The sequence below is a fragment of the Bombina bombina genome, chromosome 2 (assembly GCF_027579735.1).
Source record: "Bombina bombina isolate aBomBom1 chromosome 2, aBomBom1.pri, whole genome shotgun sequence".
Lineage (NCBI taxonomy): Eukaryota > Metazoa > Chordata > Amphibia > Anura > Bombinatoridae > Bombina > Bombina bombina.
In genome coordinates, this window is record NC_069500.1 from 121,758,155 (window position 1) to 121,779,305 (window position 21,151).

At 38.4% G+C, this 21,151-nt stretch overlaps 1 protein-coding gene and 1 long non-coding RNA gene across 5 annotated transcripts in view; one reads left to right on the forward strand and one right to left on the reverse strand.

Moving 5' to 3' along the window:
• Positions 1–17,456, forward strand: part of LOC128648524 (uncharacterized) — a 136,550-nt gene extending 119,094 nt beyond the window's left edge. For all 4 annotated transcript variants that reach the window (XM_053701246.1, XM_053701245.1, XM_053701247.1 and 1 more), the window contains one exon: positions 16,907–17,456. In XM_053701246.1, coding sequence (XP_053557221.1) covers positions 16,907–17,358 — 452 coding nt within the window. In that variant the 3' untranslated portion in view covers positions 17,359–17,456. The remainder of the gene's footprint in view (positions 1–16,906) is intronic.
• The window catches only part of LOC128648525 (uncharacterized), a 92,586-nt gene that overhangs the window by 32,402 nt on the left and 39,033 nt on the right, over positions 1–21,151 (reverse strand). The window lies entirely within an intron of this gene.

The window sequence follows — 21,151 nt, forward strand, 5'->3', positions numbered from 1 at the left end:
AAATAGTATTAACCCCTAATCTGCCCTCCCTAACATCGCCGACACCTAACTTCAAACATTAACCCCTTATCTGCCGACCGGAGCTCACCGCTATTCTAATAAATTTTTTAATCCCTAAAGCTAAGTCTAACCCTAACCCTAACACCCCCCTAAATTAAATATAATTTAAATCTAACGAAATAAATTAACTATTATTAAATAAATTATTCCTATTTAAAGCTAAATACTTACCTGTAAAATAAACCCTAATATAGCTACAATATAAATTATAATTATATTGTAGCTATTTTAGGATTTATATTTATTTTACAGGTAACTTTGTAATTATTTTAACCAGGTACAATAGCTATTAAATAGTTAATAACTATTTAATAGTTACCTAGTTAAAATAATTACAAAATTACCTGTAAAATAAATCCTAACCTAAGTTACAATTAAACCTAACACTACACTATCAATAAATAAATTAAATAAACTACCTACAATTATCTACAATTAAACCTAACACTACACTATCAATAAATTAATTAAATACAATACCTACAAATAAATACATTTAAATAAACTAACTAAAGTACAAAAAATAAAAAAATATTTACAAACATAAGAAAAATATTACAACAATTTTAAACTGATTACACCTACTCTAAGCCCCCTAATAAAATAACAAAGCCCCCCAAAATAAAAAAAATGCCCTACCCTATTCTAAATTTAAAAAGTTCAAAGCTCTTTTACCTTACCAGCCCTTAAAAGGACCTTTTGTGGGGCATGCCCCAAAGAATTCAGCTCTTTTGCCTGTAAAAAAAAACACATACAATACCCCCCCAACATTAAAACCCACCACCCACATACCCCTAATCTAACCCAAACCCCCCTTAAATAAACCTAACACTAAGCCCCTGAAGATCTTCCTACCTTATCTTCACCTCGCTGGGTATCACACCGATCCGTCCTGGCTCCGAAATCTTCATCCAAGCCCAAGCGGGAGCTGGCGATCCATAATCCGGCGGCTGAAGAGGTCCAGAAGAGGCTCCAAAGTCTTCATCCTATCCGGGAAGAAGAGGCGATCCGGACCGGCAACCATCTTGATCCAAGCGGCATCTTCTATCTTCATCCGATGACGACCGGCTCCATCTTGAAGACCTCCACCGCGGACCCATCTTCTTCTTCCGACGACTTCCCGACGAATGACGGTTCCTTTAAGGGATGTCATCCAAGATGGCGTCCCTCGAATTCCAATTGGCTGATCGGATTCTATCAGCCAATCGGAATTAAGGTAGGAAAATTCTGATTGGCTGATGGAATCAGCCAATCAGAATCAAGTTCAATCCGATTGGCTGATCCGATCAGCCAATCAGATTGAGCTCGCATTCTATTGGCTGATCTGAACAGCCAATAGAATGCGAGCTCAATCTGATTGGCTGATAGAATCCTATCAGCCAATCGGAATTCGAGGGACGCCATCTTGGATGACGTCCCTTAAAGGAACCGTCATTCGCCGGGAAGTCGTCGGAAGAAGAAGATGGGTCCGCGGTGGAGGTCTTCAAGATGGAGCCGGTCGTCATCGGATGAAGATAGAAGATGCCGCTTGGATCAAGATGGTTGCCGGTCCGGATCGCCTCTTCTTCCCGGATAGGATGAAGACTTTGGAGCCTCTTCTGGACCTCTTCAGCCGCCGGATTATGGATCGCCAGTCCCCGCTTGGGCTTGGATGAAGATTTCGGAGCCTGGAACGATCAGTGATACCTGGCATGGTGAAGACAAGGTAGGAAGATCTTCAGGGGCTTAGTGTTAGGTTTATTTAAGGGGGGTTTGGGTTAGATTAGGGGTATGTGGGTGGTGGGTTGTAATGTTGGGGGGGGGGTATTGTATGTTTTTTTTTACAGGCAAAAGAGCTGAATTCTTTGGGGCATGCCCCGCAAAGGGCCCTTTTAAGGGCTGGTAAGGTAAAAGAGCTTTGAACTTTTGTAATTTAGAATAGGGTAGGGCATTTTTTTATTTTGGGGGTCTTTGTTATTTTATTAGGGGGCTTAGAGTAGGTGTAATTAGTTTAAAATTGTTGTAATATTTTTCTAATGTTTGTAAATATTTTTTTATTTTTTGTAACTTAGTTCTTTTTTATTTTTTGTACTTTAGTTAGTTTATTTAATTGTATTTATTTGTAGGAATTGTATTTAATTTATTTATTGATAGTGTAGTGTTAGGTTTAATTGTAGATAATTGTAGGTAGTTTATTTAATTAATTTATTGATAGTGTAGTGTTAGGTTTGTTTGTAACTTAGGTTAGGATTTATTTTACAGGTAATTTTGTAATTATTTTAACTAGGTAGCTATTAAATAGTTCTTAACTATTTAATAGCTATTGTACCTGGTTAAAATAAATACAAAGTTGCCTGTAAAATAAATATTAATCCTAAAATAGCTACAATATAATTATAATTTATATTGTAGCTATATTAGGGTTTATTTTACAGGTAAGTATTTAGATTTAAATAGGAATAATTTATTTAATAAGAGTTAATTTATTTCGTTAGATAAAAATTATATTTAACTTAGGGGGGTGTTAGTGTTAGGGTTAGACTTAGCTTTAGGGGTTAATACATTTATTATGGTAGCGGTGAGCTCCGATCGGCAGATTAGGGGTTAATTATTGTAGGTAGCTGGCGGCGACGTTGTGGGGGGCAGATTAGGGGTTAATAAATATAATATAGGGGTCGGCGGTGTTAGGGGCAGCAGATTAGCGGTACATAACTATAATGTATGTTGCGGCGGTGTAGGGAGCGGCAGATTAGGGGTTAATAATAATATGCAGGTGTCAGCGATAGCGGGGGCGGCAGATTAGGGGTTAATAAGTGTAAGGTTAGGGGTGTTTAGACTCGGGGTACATGTTAGAGTGTTAGGTGCAGACGTAGGAAGTGTTTCCCCATTGAAAACAATGGGGCTGCGTTAAGAGCTGAACGCTGCTTTTTTGCACCGCTGGTATCTAGAGTTGCAGTGGCGTTAAATTATGCTCTACGCTCCCTTTTTGGAGCCTAACGCACTGAAAACGCAGCCATTCTGTGAACTCTAAATACCAGCGGTATTTAAAAGGTGCGGCCAAAAAAAAGCACGCGTAGCTAACGCACCCCTTTGGCCGCCAAACTCTAAATCTAGCCGTTAATAAATCAACTTTTCAATACTAATATCTCCTCTGTACTACAAAACCCAAATACATTTTGTCTTCCATCAAATGTCTCATCTGGCCTCCTATAGTTCTTCTCACCACAAGATTTGTGGTCCAACAGTCCTTCAACATGAAATGTTTTATTCATTAAAAAGATAGATACGCCCCATATTGCCCATTCCTCAGTTTTGCATAACCAACATTGTTATAATAATATAGTTTTTACCTCTGTGATTACCTTGTATCTAAGCCTCTCTAGACTGCCCCAGTGCTTTTTACAAACTTGAATTTTAGCCAATTAATGCTGGTTGCTGTATAACTCCACAGGTGTGAGCACAATGTCATCTATACGGCACACATGAACTAGCACTGTCTGGCTTTGAAACGCTAATAAAATGCACCGAGATAAGAGTCAGCCAGAAACAGGCAGAGATTTTGAGGTTATAAAGTATATTAATATAACAATGTTGTTTGTGCAAAGCTGGGGAATGGGTAGTAAAGGCATTGGGGCCTATTTATCATATGTCTGTCGGACATGATCCGACAGTGCAGATCAGGTCCGACAGTCATCGCTGAATGCGAAGAGCAATACGCTCTCCGTATTCAGCATTGCACCAGCAGCTCACAAGAGTTGCTGGTGCAACAATGCCCCCTGCAGACTCGCGGCCAATGGGCCGCCAGCAGGGAGGTGTCAATCAACCCGATCATAGTCGATCGGGTTGATTTCCGGCGATTCCTGTCCGCCTCATTAGAGCAGGCAGACAGGGTTATGGAGCAGCGGTCTTTAGTAGACTGTGCCTTTAAAAATAAAGCAAAAACACAAATGTCACTTCACAAACTCTAATAATCAGTCCACCTAAACTCTCCTGTTCTATAGGATGACATCATGTTGCTATCTTCTAATTTTGTAAGCTTTTCACCTCACCATATTCCTTTGCATCTCAACCCTTCACTCTCTATTAGACAAACCAAAACTTTGCTTTGCTCATCAACATTTTCATTATAAATAGTTAATTTCTTTAATACAGGTGGTCAGAGTCCGCAATCCACTACTCCTGTAATTACTCTTCCCTGCCACTAGGAGAAGGCAAAGATTTCCAAATCCCAAGAACCCTATAAAACCCTTCTTACCTCACTGGTAAATCAATTTCACCTTTGCCACCAGAAGGTGAAGAATGAAGATGTGCATATTAGTCTTTAGAGAGAGGGGTTCTCAGACTTAGTTGATGCCTCTTTCCCCTCAGAGTGCAGTGTTTGATAGAGGGATACATTGTGAGTATGGGTAGTGACACATTTTTCAACTTATGTGACTTAATCACAAGCCTTCCACAGGTGTGGGTTGACGATATACTCCAATTCCATATCCTCTGCTGTTATGTTTTAGTACTAGTTTGGCTTTCTACTGGTTTCCTCCACTAGATAAGTACCTATAGCTAAGTACTGTATTATTTTATGTTATGTTGGCGCTCTATCAGCCACATTAGGTTGTGTTATTATACATTTATTGGGACATATCATATTAATTATTTATTTACTTTATTCCCCTTTTAATTTAATCTTGTTTTTTTTATGGCATTTTTTCTTTTTGAGTTTGGTGTGTCAACTTTTGAGTCTGTGCGTGTCGGGATATCGCGTGTAGGCTTCTTGGGATAGTGCACATCAAGCTTTCATGCGCAGAATAATTTTGGCAAGCTTTTTCTTTATCAGACATTGGATAATACGCACACCCCCTCATGCTTAGGTGCACTATCTGAAGGTCGGATGTGGTGTCTCCTAGTGCGTTATCCTGCATGTCAGATTAATGTGCCTTGGCCTTGTAAGTTTTCTTAAGAGCTGATTTTTTATGCACTTTACTACTTTTGTAGTTTTCTGCTGTTATGGGGCATTCTGATTCTGTCCCTAAACCTACTTTAGAAGCTTAGCCTCTGAACAATATCCTACCTGTGTTAAATATTTTTACTATATACAAGCTGAGGTATTACCTCCAGCACATTTATGTAACAGCACATGTATAAATGTTTTAATGCATTCAAATTAATCTAATGCTACCCTTGCTTCTTCTTTCTGCTCCTTGCGTTTTGTTCCTTATGGGGGATTTTGTCAGATTTTGCTTCTAGAGTTAAAGACTTCATTCACTCTATAGTATCTGAAATGTTGGCTGTTATGCTGCCTTCAAGTGAGCATAAATGGTCAGTTTTTTATTTACCATCTACTAGCTCTAAGCCTGCTGAGAGTAATTTTCCTGTTGCTGAGTCCGTAGAGGTAGAGGGTTTTCGCTAATGTTCAGGGGTCTTTCTCTGATCATGAATCAGAGACATCCTCTTTTTTGTTTAAATTCAAACATATTCGTTCACTTTTAAAAGGAGATTTTGTTTACTTTAGAGGTTATGATCCTAAAGTAGCTGAGGATAAATGAGTAGATAATTTTTTAAACCTCCCGAGGTTCTTTCTGTTCATGATACTGTCTCTGAGATAGTTTCCAGGGAATGGGCTAAGCCAGGTAATCCTTTTATCCCTTCTTCAGCTTCTAATATTAAACTTTGGGAAACTGTCCCTGAAATTGTTAGGGCTTTTTCCCCCTTGGCTAAGTGTACTACTACCCCTTAGAAGGTAGCTCTTCCTTTAAAGGCCCTTTGGGTGGGAGCAGTTTCTATTGTTGGTGTGGCTGCAACTTCCACAGTTTTCTGATGATTCTGCTAGTAAAGATTTTTCAAATCTTTTGGAATTCCTTAAGGGCTAGATAACAAGTTAAGCGCTAAATTATTGTGTCTATGCCCCCTATTACCTAAAAATAGAGGGCATTATAGTTTTATACTACATAAGAAAATAACAGCACTAGGCAGTTTTTGTAGTCTAAAGTTGGTGGGAGTGGGGCACCTTTACATTGAGGTCTATGCGAACTGTGTGTTCCCAGAAAATATATATGTATATGACTATATACATATATATTTATGTGTCAATATATGTATATACACATATTAACACATAAATATATATGTATATAGTCATATACATATACAGAATATTTTTTTAAAAAAACCACCATAGCTGCGTGACTTACCCCTTCGCTGCACAAGGTTCTGATGCCATACGAGACTCCCATTAGAGCCTATGGAAGCACTCTCTTGTGAGTGCAATGCTTCCCAGCAATGCAAATGTGAGCTTGCGTTCGCATTGCTGTCAACTTGTAATACCAGTGCACATTAGTGGGCGCTGGAATTGCACAGTGGAGCGCAAATATTGCTTTCATGAAAGCGATATGTAGCACTCCACTTGTAATTTAGCCCTAAATGTGCTAATGCTTTCAATTGTTATTCTGTGACAATATTAACATGGATTATAAAAGTATGTTTTGGCAGTACTTTCTAGAAGGGTTTTATGGTTAAAGTCTTGATTTATTGATATGGTTTGTAATCCAGGCTTTTAGTTTTCTCTTTTCATTGAAAGATGTTGTTTGGTTCTGGTTTTTTTTTTTTTTATTATCTCTACTGTAACTGGAGGTAAGGGAGTTTTTCTTTTCCTCAGGACATGTAGTCCAAAGGTAAATCCAAAACTTCTAATCATTTTTGCTCTTTTTTTTGTCAGAACAGGGTACAGAATTCTGAGTTTTTTCTCTCAGTAAATAATTTCCTCTGGTTCTGCCTGTAACCCTAGTTCAAACTGGAACAGGTCTAGCAGTCTGAAATGTCTACTCCAAGTCTGCATAAAAAAGACCCCTGTTCTAGAGGCTCTGGTATGGGCATGATAAGCCTTGGTTTCTGTCTGTTCATGATCCCTGTTTTCTAAGTATTGTTTTTTAGGGGTTATCGTATAGATTTTCAGAATATGGTCTTCCAGAGGAAGGTTGATTCTGTTTACTGTTCCCAAAAATGTTGTGAAGGCTCAGGCCTTTTAGCAGTCATTTCCGGATCTAGTATCTTCTTCTGTTGGAATTATCAGGATAGTTTTTAGATCTTAAGGCTCTGAAGTATTTTCTCAGAGCTCCTTCTTAAAGAAAGAATGAATCATCAGCTTTTTATGCATGGGCTTTTTTTTGCTAGTTCTATTTGAATTGTAATCTTAACAGTATTTATGGTTAGGAGTGTCTCACCTTCTTATTTTAAATTACTTTTGCTCTCTCGCACCAACCCAGCTTGTGACATATTTTAAAGAAACGTATATTTTTGCCCAAAATTAATATAATGAAAATAGATGAAGGATCAGATTAATTTGGCTTCCTGGAACATCCCCCCAAAAACTGTTTTTTTTTTATCCCAATTAAAACTATATAAACCCCAAATATTGTCTTCCTTCAGGAAACTCACCTAAAAGAAGCTGAATTGGTTAAACTCAGAATGGGTCGAATAGGGGAAGTGGTGGGAACCCCGTGCAAAAACAGGAAAAAAGGAGTTGCCTTCCTTTTTAATAAAAAACTACAATATAAAATTCTGGGAATTGAATTAGACCCAGAGGAAAGATATTTAATTTTACAAACTGAAGTAGAGGGAATGCTCTTAACTTTATGTAACATTTATGACCCGAATAAATTGGAAAAAGTGTTCTGGGAAAATTTGCAGGTGAAACTTTTGCCCATCTATTGAAAAAATTGTTTTAACTTAGCGTCCTACCCCACTCTGGATAGGCTTAAACCTTCTTTGAACAAAAATAGTAAACAAGAATCCAAACTCTTTAAAAATGTTATTGTCATTATATATTAAGGATATTTGGTGGGTACAGCAGTGCTAATTTTGTCGACTAAAACTAGACTTAAATGACAATAAAACTAAAGAAAATTTGCTGTCCAAATTCACACTTTATGCACAGTGTTATAATCAATCCATATCTAATTACTGCTCTTTTGTAAAATAAAAAAAGCAAGGGCCCCTCTTTATCAAAGTCTGGCGGACCTGATCCGACAGTGCGGATCAGGTCCACCAAGCTTCGCTGAGCAATACACTCTTCATTATTCAGCATTGCACCAGCAGCTCACAAGAGCTGCTGGTGCAATGCCGCCCCCTGCAGACTCGCGGCCAATCGGCCACCAGCAGGGGGTGTCAATCAACCCGATCGTACTCGATCGGGTTGATTTCTGGCGATGTCTGTCCGTCTGCTCAGAGCAGGCGGACAGGTTATGGAGCAGCGATCTTTGTGACCGCTGCTTCATAACTGCTGTTTCTGGCAAGTCTGAAGACTCGCCAGAAACACGGGCCGTCAAGCTCCTTTCGGAGCTTGATAGATAGGCCCCATATTATATACCACAGTTAAATCTGTTAAATCTGAATTGCATTTTCAAATCTTAATACCATAAATAAAAACAGGTTAATAAACCTTTACTCCAGGAGTATATAATGAGTTTGGAAGTTCTAAAGCAGTGTTAATTTTGTTGCTGAAAATGTTTTGAATCTGTGAACAATCAATTGATTCTTCCTATAGCAAAAACGCAAAGCACAGTCAAAGTCCAGTTCAGAGATCTAAGTAAACAGCAATTCCAATGAAGTACAAAGGGGTAAAGAAAAAGCAGAGTTCAGAATCCAAATCCAAGTCTGTAAGAGAGAGAAATCCAAATAGCAATGCATAGCACACCCTGAGTAGTAACTCAATAAACGGCAATGACTGTTGGAAGAGCTGGGTTTATATAGCTAGAGACCAATTGCCAATTACCTGCAGCTGCAGGCTGGTGGAGCCAAAGTGCAGGAAAACAAAAAGCCATCTAGGAAAAGAAAGAGACTGCAGTCCAAGTGCAAGGTTAGCATACAGCAAAATCAACAGCCCAAGAAGCTGAGATCCCAGGTTCAATCCCAGGGTGTGACAGTACAAGCAAATCAAGGACCTCTCTAAAGGGCCACAAGGCTTATGTATTTGAGTTGATGACAGTAATATCTGTAAGTCCAGCATCTTTGAAATTATATATTCTGGCTGGCCATGAAATGTAACTGGAGGAGGTAGAGGAACATTTTGGGAAAATCAGTTGGTTTTAGCAGACACACGTGGAATACTGGAAAAATACAAAGAGATGATGGAAGTGCTAACTCATCACACAACTCGGTAGGGACTGATGTATCTAGGACCAAGTTTGTAGGAGGTCTGTTTCAACCGGATGTTGCGAGTTGAGAGCCACACCTTCTCACCGACTTTTAGTTTAGGAGGAACTTTTCATGATCTGTCTGCGTACTTCTTGCAACAGCAAATAGAATGTCAAAGTATGATGTGGATCTTGCGCCAATGAGCTAATAGGTTTTGGACATGATGGTAAGCTGTATGTTCACCAATCTGTGGTGAGTGCAGAAGAAAGATTCTGGGTGATACCCTAGAGCAGCCAGAAATGGATTTGTTTTTAGGGAGCTGTCTCACAGGGAATTCTTAGCCAACTCTGCTAAAGTAAGATCTGCACAGGTTGACTGTCATAAGAACTGAGATAAGGGGACAGTCTGCAGAGGCTTAGAAACCAGTTAATCACAGAGGTAAAAAGTGTATTAATATAACAGTGTTGGTTATGCAAAACTGTGGAATGGGTAAATAAGGGATTATGTATCTTTTTAAACATTAAAAATTCCAGAATAGACTGTCTCTTTAAGAAGAGAAGTGGAAAGTTGTCCAAGAATCCTTTCTGCTGGAATAATAGGTCAAGGGGCTTCTGATAGTGAAGTATCTGCAGCACATTGCTTAGATAAAACATCATCTTTAGGGTTCTTAGACCCTGGATTAGAGGACACAAGGTAGTTGAAGTGGGAGAAAAACATTGCCAAGTGGGCCTGCTATGCATTTAATAATTTAGTAGTTTCAAGGTATGTCAAGTTCTTATGGTCAGCAAGGATAAAAACAGGTAATTTGGTACCCTCCAGTAAATGCTTCTATTCAGAGAGAGCCATTTGATAGCCAGCAGCTCTTTCTCTCCCACATTATAGTGTGATTTTGGTAAACAGACTGGAAAAAATCACTTGGAAAAGAATGCTACAAGATGATTTTTTTCCAGTCTGTGGATTACGTTGAGAAATTACTGCACCAGCACCAACATATGAAGCATCCACTTTCATGGTAAACTGCAAAGAAGCATCTGGGTGAGCAAGAACAGGAGCAGCACATTCTTTAATTATTCAAAGGCCTTGACAGCAGGTTCAACTGCTTCATAACTGCTGTTTCTGGCCAGTCTGAAGACTCGCCAGAAACATGGCCATCAAGCTCCATTCGAAGCTTGATAGATAGGCCCGAGAGCGTATAATTTAAAACAACTTTCCAATTTACTTCTATTATTTAATTTGCCTCCTTCTCTTGTTGATCTTTACTGAAAGGTTTATCTAGGTAAGCTCAGGAGCAGCAAAGAAACTAGGTTCTCTCTGCTGATTGGTGGCTTCATATAAAAAACGATTGTCATTGGCTCACCCAAGTGTTCAGTTAGAAACCAGTTGTGTATTGCTGCTCCTTCAACAAATGATACCAAGAGAATGAAACAAATTTGATAATAGAAGTAAACTGGAAAGTTGTTTAAAATTGTATGTTCTACCTAAATAATGAAAGACAAATTTTGGGTTCCATGTGCCTTTAATTATTTCTTAGAACTATGTTTCTATGCATTAAGCAAATCTTCAGTTTCTCTCTAAACTCTTTAATATTTCCATTGCTTTTTTTTTTGGAGGTGCTCTAATAATAAATTATCTAAAAAAACGTCCCTCTCTCACAGTGATGTAGAATCCAAAATAAAACTTTCATGATTCTGATAGAGCATTGATTGCAAACCTTGGCACTCAAGATGCTTCAGAACTACATTTCCCATGATGCTTAGGTGCTCTGCAGTCCAGTCAAACATCATGGGAAATGTAGTTATGAAACATAACTGTTCTTGTTTTTTAATTTTTTTAAATCCACTTTTAAGTCTGTTGTCAGATTTGAATCTTTCACTTGGTATCCTTTTTTTGAAATGTAGCTTCTTTAAATGACAGCATATTAAGGTATGCTCAGGAGTGTGCACGTGTTTTGAGTATTATATGGCAGCTGTTTGTAACAATGTCATATATATCGGTCTAGATAACAGGTGGACTGCAACTGATAGTGCATATAGTGCATATTGCATTATCGTAAGTGCAGGGACATTTCTAGAGAATCTGGCTCCCAGGGAAAAATTCCAAAATGCGCCCCCCTCACAGATTCTAAAGTCCCCCTCCTAGATCTTGCATGTCACTCTGTCATTTAGAGGTCAGCTCCAAAGCAGCAGTGCTCTACTGAGACCTAGCTGAACACATCTGGTGAGCAAATGACAAGAGACAAATGTGTGTTGTGGCCAACCACCAGTTAGCTCCTAGTAGTGCATTGCTGCAGCTAATTATATGTACACTTTTGCTTTTCAACAATGGATACCAAGAGAACAAGAAAAATAGAATAGTCTTAACATTTTTTGATGTATCCTGAATTATGAAAGTTTAATTTTGACTTTTCTATCCCTTTAAATATGTCCTTTTTCTACTACAATGCTTTTTCCAAATATATTAATATTATCTAAAAATATCTTTATATCTTTTACTAATTGCTATTATATTTATACTTTTCTCATAGCTATGCATATTTATTTGTTTAATGCATATCAATCCCTTTAAATTCTTATCCAAAATGTATCTACAAAACTTCCAATAGACTTTAAAGTTAAACTTTGCAAAAAAGTCATCAGGTAAGATTTTCTAAAGGATTGCAAAATGTCACTGGGTGTATTTGTAACATATTTAGGGTTTTATTACAATTATTTAGAAAAGCTATAACAATTTTCTTTTACAAAATTAATTATTAAAGTCTATGAGATTTTTGCACATAAATAATTTCATAAAGAACTGTAATAGCTGTTTATTTTTCAAATATACTATACACACAGGCAGTAATTGACAGAGACATGCACACACAGACAGTAATATACAGAGATATGCACTCACAGACAGAAATAGACAGAGACATGCACTCACAGGCAGTAATAGACAGAGACATGCACTCACAGGCAGTAATAGACAGAGACATGCACACACAGGCAGTAACAGAAAGAGACATGCACACACAGACAGTAATATACAGAGATATGCACACACAGGCAGTAATAGACAGAGACATGCACACACAGGCAGTAACAGACAGAGATATGCACACACAGACATTAATACACAGCGACATGCACTCACAGACAATAATAGACAGAGACATGCACTCACAGACAATAATAGACAGAGACATGCACTCACAGGCAGTAATAGACATATATATGCACACACATTCAGTAATAGACAGAGACATGCACTCACAGACAGTAATAGACAGAGACATGCACTCACAGGCAGTAATAGACAGAGATATTCACACACAGGCAGTAATAGACAGAGATATGCACACACAGGCAGTAATAGACAGAGACATGCACACACAGGCAGTAATAGACAGAGACATGCACACACATACAGTAATAGACAAATACATTCACACACAGATAGTAACAGACAGAGACATGCACACACAAGTAGTAATAAACAAATACATTCACACACAGATAGTAACAGACAGAGACATGCACATACAATGGCAGTAATAGACAGATACATGCACACACAGGCAGTAATAGTCAGAGACATGCACACACAGGCAGTAATAGACAGATACATGCACACACAGGCAGTAATAGTCAGAGACATGCACACACAGGCAGTAATAGACAGATACATGCACACATAGGCAGTAATAGACAGAGACATGCACATACAGGCAGGGATAGATAGGCATACACACACAGGCAGGGATAGATAGGCATACACACACACACTCAGGCAGTAATAGACAGAAACATGCACACACAGGCAGCAATAGACAGAAACATGCACACACAGGCAGTAATAGACAGAGACATGCACACACAGGCAGGGATAGATAGGCACACACACACTCAGGCAGTAAAAGCAGACACACACAAAAGCAGGGATAGATAAGCACACACACACACTCAGCCAGTAATAGCAGACACAAGCACTCATGAATAAAAAGAGAGAACCGCTAAACCTGGGAACGAACAATAGCATGATAGCTTGTTCTATGGCTAGTTACCACCCTAGAAGCAGCCTCTTTTTGCTCAATATGTGCCTTTCACAGAGAAGAACTTTCCTGTAGTATATCAGTTTGATCCTGACTTCACAGTATAGTCCAGCCCCGAAATACCAGGCAATCCCTCTCTGAATGAGAGAAACAGCAAAACCCCAGACGTACGTTTCGGCCTATTGTGGGCCTCGTCAGTGAGGTGCAGCCATATCCCTCTAGGCACACTGGGCAACGGGTCCACGTCTGGATTCCCACATCACACTTAGGGAGACTTCCCTAAGTGTCATAATTTGCATAAATAAAAAAGAGAGAAGCGCTCAACCTGGGAATGAACAATAGCATGATAGCTTGTTCTATGGCCAGTTACCACCCTAGAAGCATCTTCTTTTTGCTCAATATGTGCCTTTCACAGAGAAGAACTTTCCTGTAGTATATCAGTCTGATCCTGACTTCACAGTTTAGTCCAGCTCCGAAATACGAGGCAATCCCTCTCTGAACGAGAGAAACAGCAAAATCCCAGATGTACGTTTCGGCCTATTGTGGGCCTCGTCAGTGAGGTGCAGCCATATCCCTCTAGGCACACTGGGCAACGGGTCCACGTCTGGATTCCCACATCACACTTAGGGAGACTTCCCTAAGTGTCATAATTTGCATAAATAAAAAAGAGAGAAGCGCTCAACCTGGGAATGAACAATAGCATGATAGCTTGTTCTATGGCCAGTTACCACCCTAGAAGCATCTTCTTTTTGCTCAATATGTGCCTTTCACAGAGAAGAACTTTCCTGTAGTATATCAGTCTGATCCTGACTTCACAGTTTAGTCCAGCTCCGAAATACGAGGCAATCCCTCTCTGAACGAGAGAAACAGCAAAATCCCAGATGTACGTTTCGGCCTATTGTGGGCCTCGTCAGTGGGGTGCAGCCATATCCCTCTAGGCACACTGAGCAACGTTTTTTTTTTCCGTTTCTCTCATTCAGAGAGGGATTGCCTGGTATTTCGGGGCTGGACTGTACTGTGAAGTCAGGATCTGACTGATATGCTATAGGAAAGTTCTTCTCTGTGAAAGCCACATATTGAGCAAAAAGAGGCTGCTTTTAGGGTGGTAACTAGCCATAGAATAAGCTATTATGTTATTGTTCGTTCCCAGGTTGAGCGCTTCTCTCTTTTTATTTATGCAAATTATGACACTTAGGGAAGTCTCCCTAAGTGTGATGCGGGAATCCAGACGTGGACCCGTTGCTCAGTGTGCCTAGAGGGATATGGCTGCAGCTCACTGACGAGGCCCACAATAGGCCGAAACGTACATCTGGGGTTTTGCCATTTCTCTCGTTCAGAGAGGGATTGCCTGGTATTTTGGGGCTGGACTGTACTGTGAAGTCAGGATCAGACTGATATGCTACAGGAAAGTTCTTCTCTATGAAAGGCACATATTGAGCAAAAAGAGGCTGCTTCTAGGGTGGTAACTAGCCATAGAACAAGCTATTATGCTATTGTTTGTTCCCAGGTTGAGCGCTTCTCTCTTTTTATTTATACAAGCGCTCATGAGTTTGTGAAAACTTACCATTGTCATTATAGAGTAAATGACACATACACACACCCATCACTATTAAGCATTTGTAAACAATAAGTAAATAAATTTAAAAAAAAGGCATAATGTCAAAAATATTTTTTTTTTATTCAACAGTCCTTATCAGAAAACCCGTTCCTTAGTGTGTGGAAACCCAATTTTTATAAAGCACCTTTTTAATTAACTCAGTAAAACCAAAAAAAATATGTACATATCATTATGTAAAGACCATGAATAATTTGTCATATGCATAAAACATCACCTCTTTAGTGACACAGATCAGTGATATAGAAGACTGCTTTCCTCAGGGTGATTCCTCTCCCTTTTACTTTCAGTTTTAGCTCTAAGTAGTTATCCGGTCTTAACACGCCCCCTTTGTGATCTTGTTGCTCCTATAGTATGATTGACATCCAATGCAGCCAATTAACATAACAGATTTCTTTCAAATATATATATATATATATATATATATATATATATATATATATATATATATTAGAATACCAAGAGTATTGCATTGAGCAATGATACTTCTTTTATTGGACTAACTATACATTTATAAGATGACAAGCTTTCAGAAGAGTTCCTTCCTTTATCAAGTCTGAAGCAATACTGACCAATTCAATGGAATTTACAGATTATATCTTAAAACACAGAATAGCTAAGAAGACAAAAAGTGCAGGGAAAGGAGGAGGTGTCGTAAAAATCATGAGGGGGGCTTAGGTAACAGGCAGACAGTGTCCAGTGTAGGAGAACAGACAGGGGAAATATATAGCTTTACATAGAGCATATACTGACATAAAGTTATATATCAACATTGAATCAATATCCATAAAGATGTGAAATTGTATATACAGGGGGAATACAAAAGTTTAAAAAAAAACAACAACAAAAAAACATATATTCCACATATAAAGGATGTGGAATATACAATGTAATTGACAGAATGAAAGTACATTACAAAAATTTTTGATAATGGGTTAAGAACCCGAGTCCGCATTTATATCAATGTATATTTATACATTTATATTAATGTATATGCTTGTGATCTGTGTATTTTTAACTTTGCTATAGCAGTAGTTTATAAAGCAAGTACTGCCACATTAACACAATCAAAAAAACAACAACTTTTTAAAGTGCTCCGCCACTACCCGGTCTGCTCGCCCCTAGAAACGGCCCTGCGTAAGTGTGTCCTTGTCCTAAGAATAGCGCAAAATCTGGTATTAGAAGTGGATGATAAAAAAAGGTTTACTAGAGAAGCTTAACGTGGCTGACATTTTAGGGTGTTCTTTTATCTCTCATATTACAAATGGTAAATTAAGTAGAGACCTGGGGTTCTATTTATCAAGCTGTCAACCGCAAATACGTCAGAATTCCGCAGCGTAATTGTTGCAAGCGTGATCCGACCTAGTTATAAAAGCCTACTGACCGGCAAATGTTGAAATTTGTGACGTAACATACAATCTGCCGGTCTCAATCCGATACAGATCGATGCTTACGTCATTACAGATGTTCCGAATACACATTCGGCTCTATTTGACGCCTTTTCCCAGTTATCAAACTTTTAACAGGTACGCTCGCAGCTTTTCCGACACAGCGTACCTGGATTTCAATCCGCCACCCTGGAGGCCGCGGATGCCATAGAAATCAGTGGGAGTCTGAAAGCACCGAAAGCTTATGTTCGATGCTGCCGGATACCCCATTGATTTCTATGGTTGAAAACAAGTTACGTTTATACCTAACACCCTAACATAAACCCTGAGTCTAAACACCCCTAATCTGCCACCCCCGACATCGCCGTCACGTAAATAAAATGTATTAACCCCTATTCTGCCGCTCCCCGACACCGCCGCCACTAAATAAACTTATTAAACCCTAAACCCCTGGCCTCCCACATCACTACCACTAACTAAACCTATTAACCCCTAAACCGCCAGCCCCCCACATCGCCATAAACTAAATTAAGCTATTAAACCCTAAACCTAACAACCCGCTAACTTTAAATTAAAATTACAACATCCCTATCTTAATAATACAAAAATTAATTATATTTTCCATTGCTTTTTATTTCTCATAGATTTTCATGCAGAAAAAATAAAAAAATAATTAAAAAAACTATTACAATTATTTTTGTTTTGCAGATACTTCTCAAGCGACCCCTGAATTTAGAACACAAGCCTGTGATTGTGACTATCACCCTGGAGGGTGCACCATTAGCCACGTACCCCCTGCCGGCAAGGCCTGCCATTGTACATACAAAGGAGCCTGGACATGCGGTGGAGAAGTTAGAGATTGTGCACAACATGATGCTCATTTTTGCAAAAACCCAGACTACAACCTGCAAACCTGTCTGCAGGGGGGTGGGGACTGTGATGCCTACCCTGAGAGATGTGACTGCAACTATCACCCTGGAGGCTGCAGAATTGCTGTGACATCCCCCTCAAATACTGCCTGTAAATGTATCTACAAGGGAGCCTGGACGTGTGGAGCCAAAATTGTGAGATGCAAAGATCCCAACAATGAGAAATGCAAAAATCCTGATTCGTCGAAAGAGTCTTGTTTGCAAGGAGGCGGCGACTGTGACGCATATTAATCAAACGACTAAAGCTTGGATGTGAAAATCATTTAAACGTTTCCATGTTAAAAAATAATTCATTCAATCATTTAATAAAGTAATTCACAAAACTGTAACCAAGGGTTGTGCTTTTACTAAAAAGACCTGAGAGGCACAGTTTATCACAAATTATTAATGTGAATAAACACATTTAATCTTTGTAATATAAAAATGACTTAAATTATTGCAAAAAGTTTAAGGGCTGATTCAAACAGAAAAATAAGGAAAAACCTAATCTGCCACCATCCCATGCTTTTGTGACATCACCCAGTGTAACTGATCTTTAATTACATCACACATGACATAATCTGTGACATCAGCATTTACATTCCTCTTTTGATGCTGTTGTCAAATAACATTTTAATGGCACCATTTCAATACATTTTTAAGGGCTGATTTATCAATGTCTGGCGGACATGATCCTCTGTAGCGGTTCATGTCTGCCAGGCATCACTGAATGCCGACAGCATACGCTGTCGGCATTTAACATTGCACAAGCAGTTCTGGTGAACTGCTTGTGCAATGCCGCCATAGTGTCTATGGCAGTGCTTTCCAAACTGTATGTTGTGACACATTAATGTGTCGGCAGCAGTGTGTAAGTGTGTCCCAGCTTCAGCACAATTTTTTTTTTTATTTGATTTTGGTTTCCGACTTTACGCCTGCCTGTTATGCATATCACATGGTTGACACGTGATTGATACCTAGTGGGTCACAGATCATCTTAACCTATTGGTGCAGCTCAGCTGGAACTAAAACTATTCCCATTGGCAGCACATTCTCTCCTGACTGCAAGTCTGCACGTGTAGTCTCCTCAATCGGCTTGTGATTGCATGTGTAGTTAGTGAGTGGGTCAGCAGTGTGTTTGCAGTGCAGGCAGTAGTCAGTCGTACTCGTAGAGCTCTGAGGGCGGCAGCTTAAACGCTGAGCTGAAGTCAGAAGTCAAAGTGGTTTTTTTTTTGCAGCTAGCTCCCAGTCTCCTGCTCTTGATATATGGATAGAAAGTTTAAAGTTTTAGTGGAAGCTTAAAAATGTTTGATGATAAAATGCGAGTGTCTTTATCTAATATTCCACCAAATATTCAGAAACTGTGTTCATCCCATCAACCTCATACATCCCATTAAAATATTAAGTAGCTATTGGTGATATTACATTTTTTTTAATTCTTGCACATACATACTGTTACTTGTAAATACATTTTGTTATTATATCATTTATTTATGTGTCCGTATATCTTAAAACAAATTAGTTTAACCTCCTGTTTGCTAGTACAACTGAATTACTGTGTCGCGAAATGATGTAGGTCTAAAAAGTGTCACCAACATGAAAAGTTTGGGTAGGTCTGGTCTATGGGGTCAATTTTTCAAGCTTCGTACGTAGCTTGATGCCCCCTGAAAGCTCGCCGGAAACAGGAGTTATGAACCTGTTAGCCTACTCTGAGGCGGCGGACAGAAATTAACCTGATCGAATATGATCGGGTTGATTGACACCCCCTGCTAGCGGCTGATTGGCAGCTAATCTGCAGGAGGCGGCATTTTACCAGCAGTTCACAAGAACTGCTGGTGCAATGATAAATGCTGACAGCCTATGCTGTCGGCATTTATCGATGTGCAGCTGACATGACACGCTACATTGTATCATGTCCGTCCGCACTTTAATAAATATACCCCTATAAATTAATGGGAGCTGCCATGTTGTAACTTAGGTTACCTACTCTGCAGTGGCCAATTAGGGACAGTTATAAATAGATTGCTAGAGTGTACAGCCAATGGCTGTGTGGAACATAATAGTGCTTGCATTTCCATGGAATTACAGGAAAAGGGAGCAAAATAAATAATGAAAGTATATTGGAGAGTTGTTTTTATTTATACAGTTTATCATTTTATATTACCATCTCAAAGTGTTTAATGTCCCTTTAACAGTTACATTGGGGCCGATACGGGGGTTGTTAAATCGGCCCCTTAGTATACAAATTGTGTATAATATAAAAAAAATACATTTTAAAAATCATACCAATCACTTAACTTATCGCTGATTATGATTTAATAATAAGTAAAACTTTACAAAAACACACCCAGATGGGCTATTTAAATGGATCATCTACAAAACATTTAGAAAACATTTAGAAAAATAAAAATCTAGTGTATAATGTCCCTTTAATTACCCCCTGTATCCTGTTGAACCAGAAGCAGATAATAAAGCCAGTGGTCCCATAAGTCTGAATGTTTTAGACATTTTTAATACAGGTTTGTAAATAGCAGAGAAGACCCCTGACATGCCAACATCATGAGGCCTTTATGACACCTCCCCCCAATAAGACAAACAAAGGGAGGTGGCACACAAGCCTTCCTTTGATCTGATAACCCCATTCCCACACAAATTACACATAGTGGTTTTGTCATCAGGATGCTCTCCATTTAAATATGATACACAATTTTCTTGGTCCAGTTGGTTTAACTAGCTTGTTCTGTCTCATGGGTGTTAGTACCAGAACACTCTGCCCCATCTTATACTCTCCCTCTCTGGCAGTAGAATCCTGCAACTGCTCAGGTATGAATTTGGTATTGGCAGCTCTGACTTTTGCAGGTACCTCCCCCACTAAGGCTTGCATCTTGTCCCTGAAATGTAAACCTTACCGTGTTACAGGTGAGTCTGTGCTGCCCAACTCTATGTCACACCCTCTGAACCTTTTGTGTGTTGGTTGCTGGTGAGTAACTAACCTGGGATCTTACCCCTCCACCTAAATGGAATATAACTTCATTATTTTGCTGTCCTTTGATGAAGAGCATATGTAAATAAACTATGTAGCTGCTGATTGATGGCTGCACATAGATGACTCATGTGATTGGTTTATAATGTTCATTGCTATTTCTACTAAAAAGGATATCTGAAGAATACTAACAGTACAAATTGAAATGTTGCTTGACATTGTCTTGTGTATCTGCAGAATAACATTTACATATATGAGTTTTATATTAAATATTAATATTAAATGACTAATGCTTCACATTACATGTTATATTATTGATCATAATAATAATATATTGACTATATATATATATATATATATATATATATATATATATATATATATATATATATATATATATATATATATATACTGGTATGAATAAATAAAGAGAGATGAAAGACAACATTGCTTGCTTTAAAACAAAATATATTGATGGACATGTAAATATGTTTGAAATAAAAAAAGACATGACACTGATATTTATACATATATATATATATATATATATATATATATATATACACACCTATTTATATATATATATATATATATATATATATATATGTACACAAGTATATTCAAAGATATATGTACAATGGTATAAATAAATTTGGAATAAGGAGACTAAAATTTCTTCATTTGATAGACATTCAGGGTAGATCATTTAATACATAAGGATATCCACAACATCGATGACTCTTATTTATCAACAGTCCGATGCTAATCACGCCAGACTTGACGTGCCTGTTTTTGACAGACCTGTTGATAAATGATTGGAGGAAGCGGGATTCATCATCGATAAGCAAAATACAGTTGAAGACGAGGGTGGAGGATTGGCAGTCTGTTTGTAAAGTTTAATGCATTAAAGTGCCCCTATTTTTGAAAGATTATTTTTAGATACTGGTCACTATATTCTTAAACTTTATAATCATTTTAAGTTGGGGAAAAGATAATAATGATTTGTGAGAAAGGGATGTTAGTTTGGATGAGTTTGTGGAGGTTGTTGGGACGTTAAGGAATGGG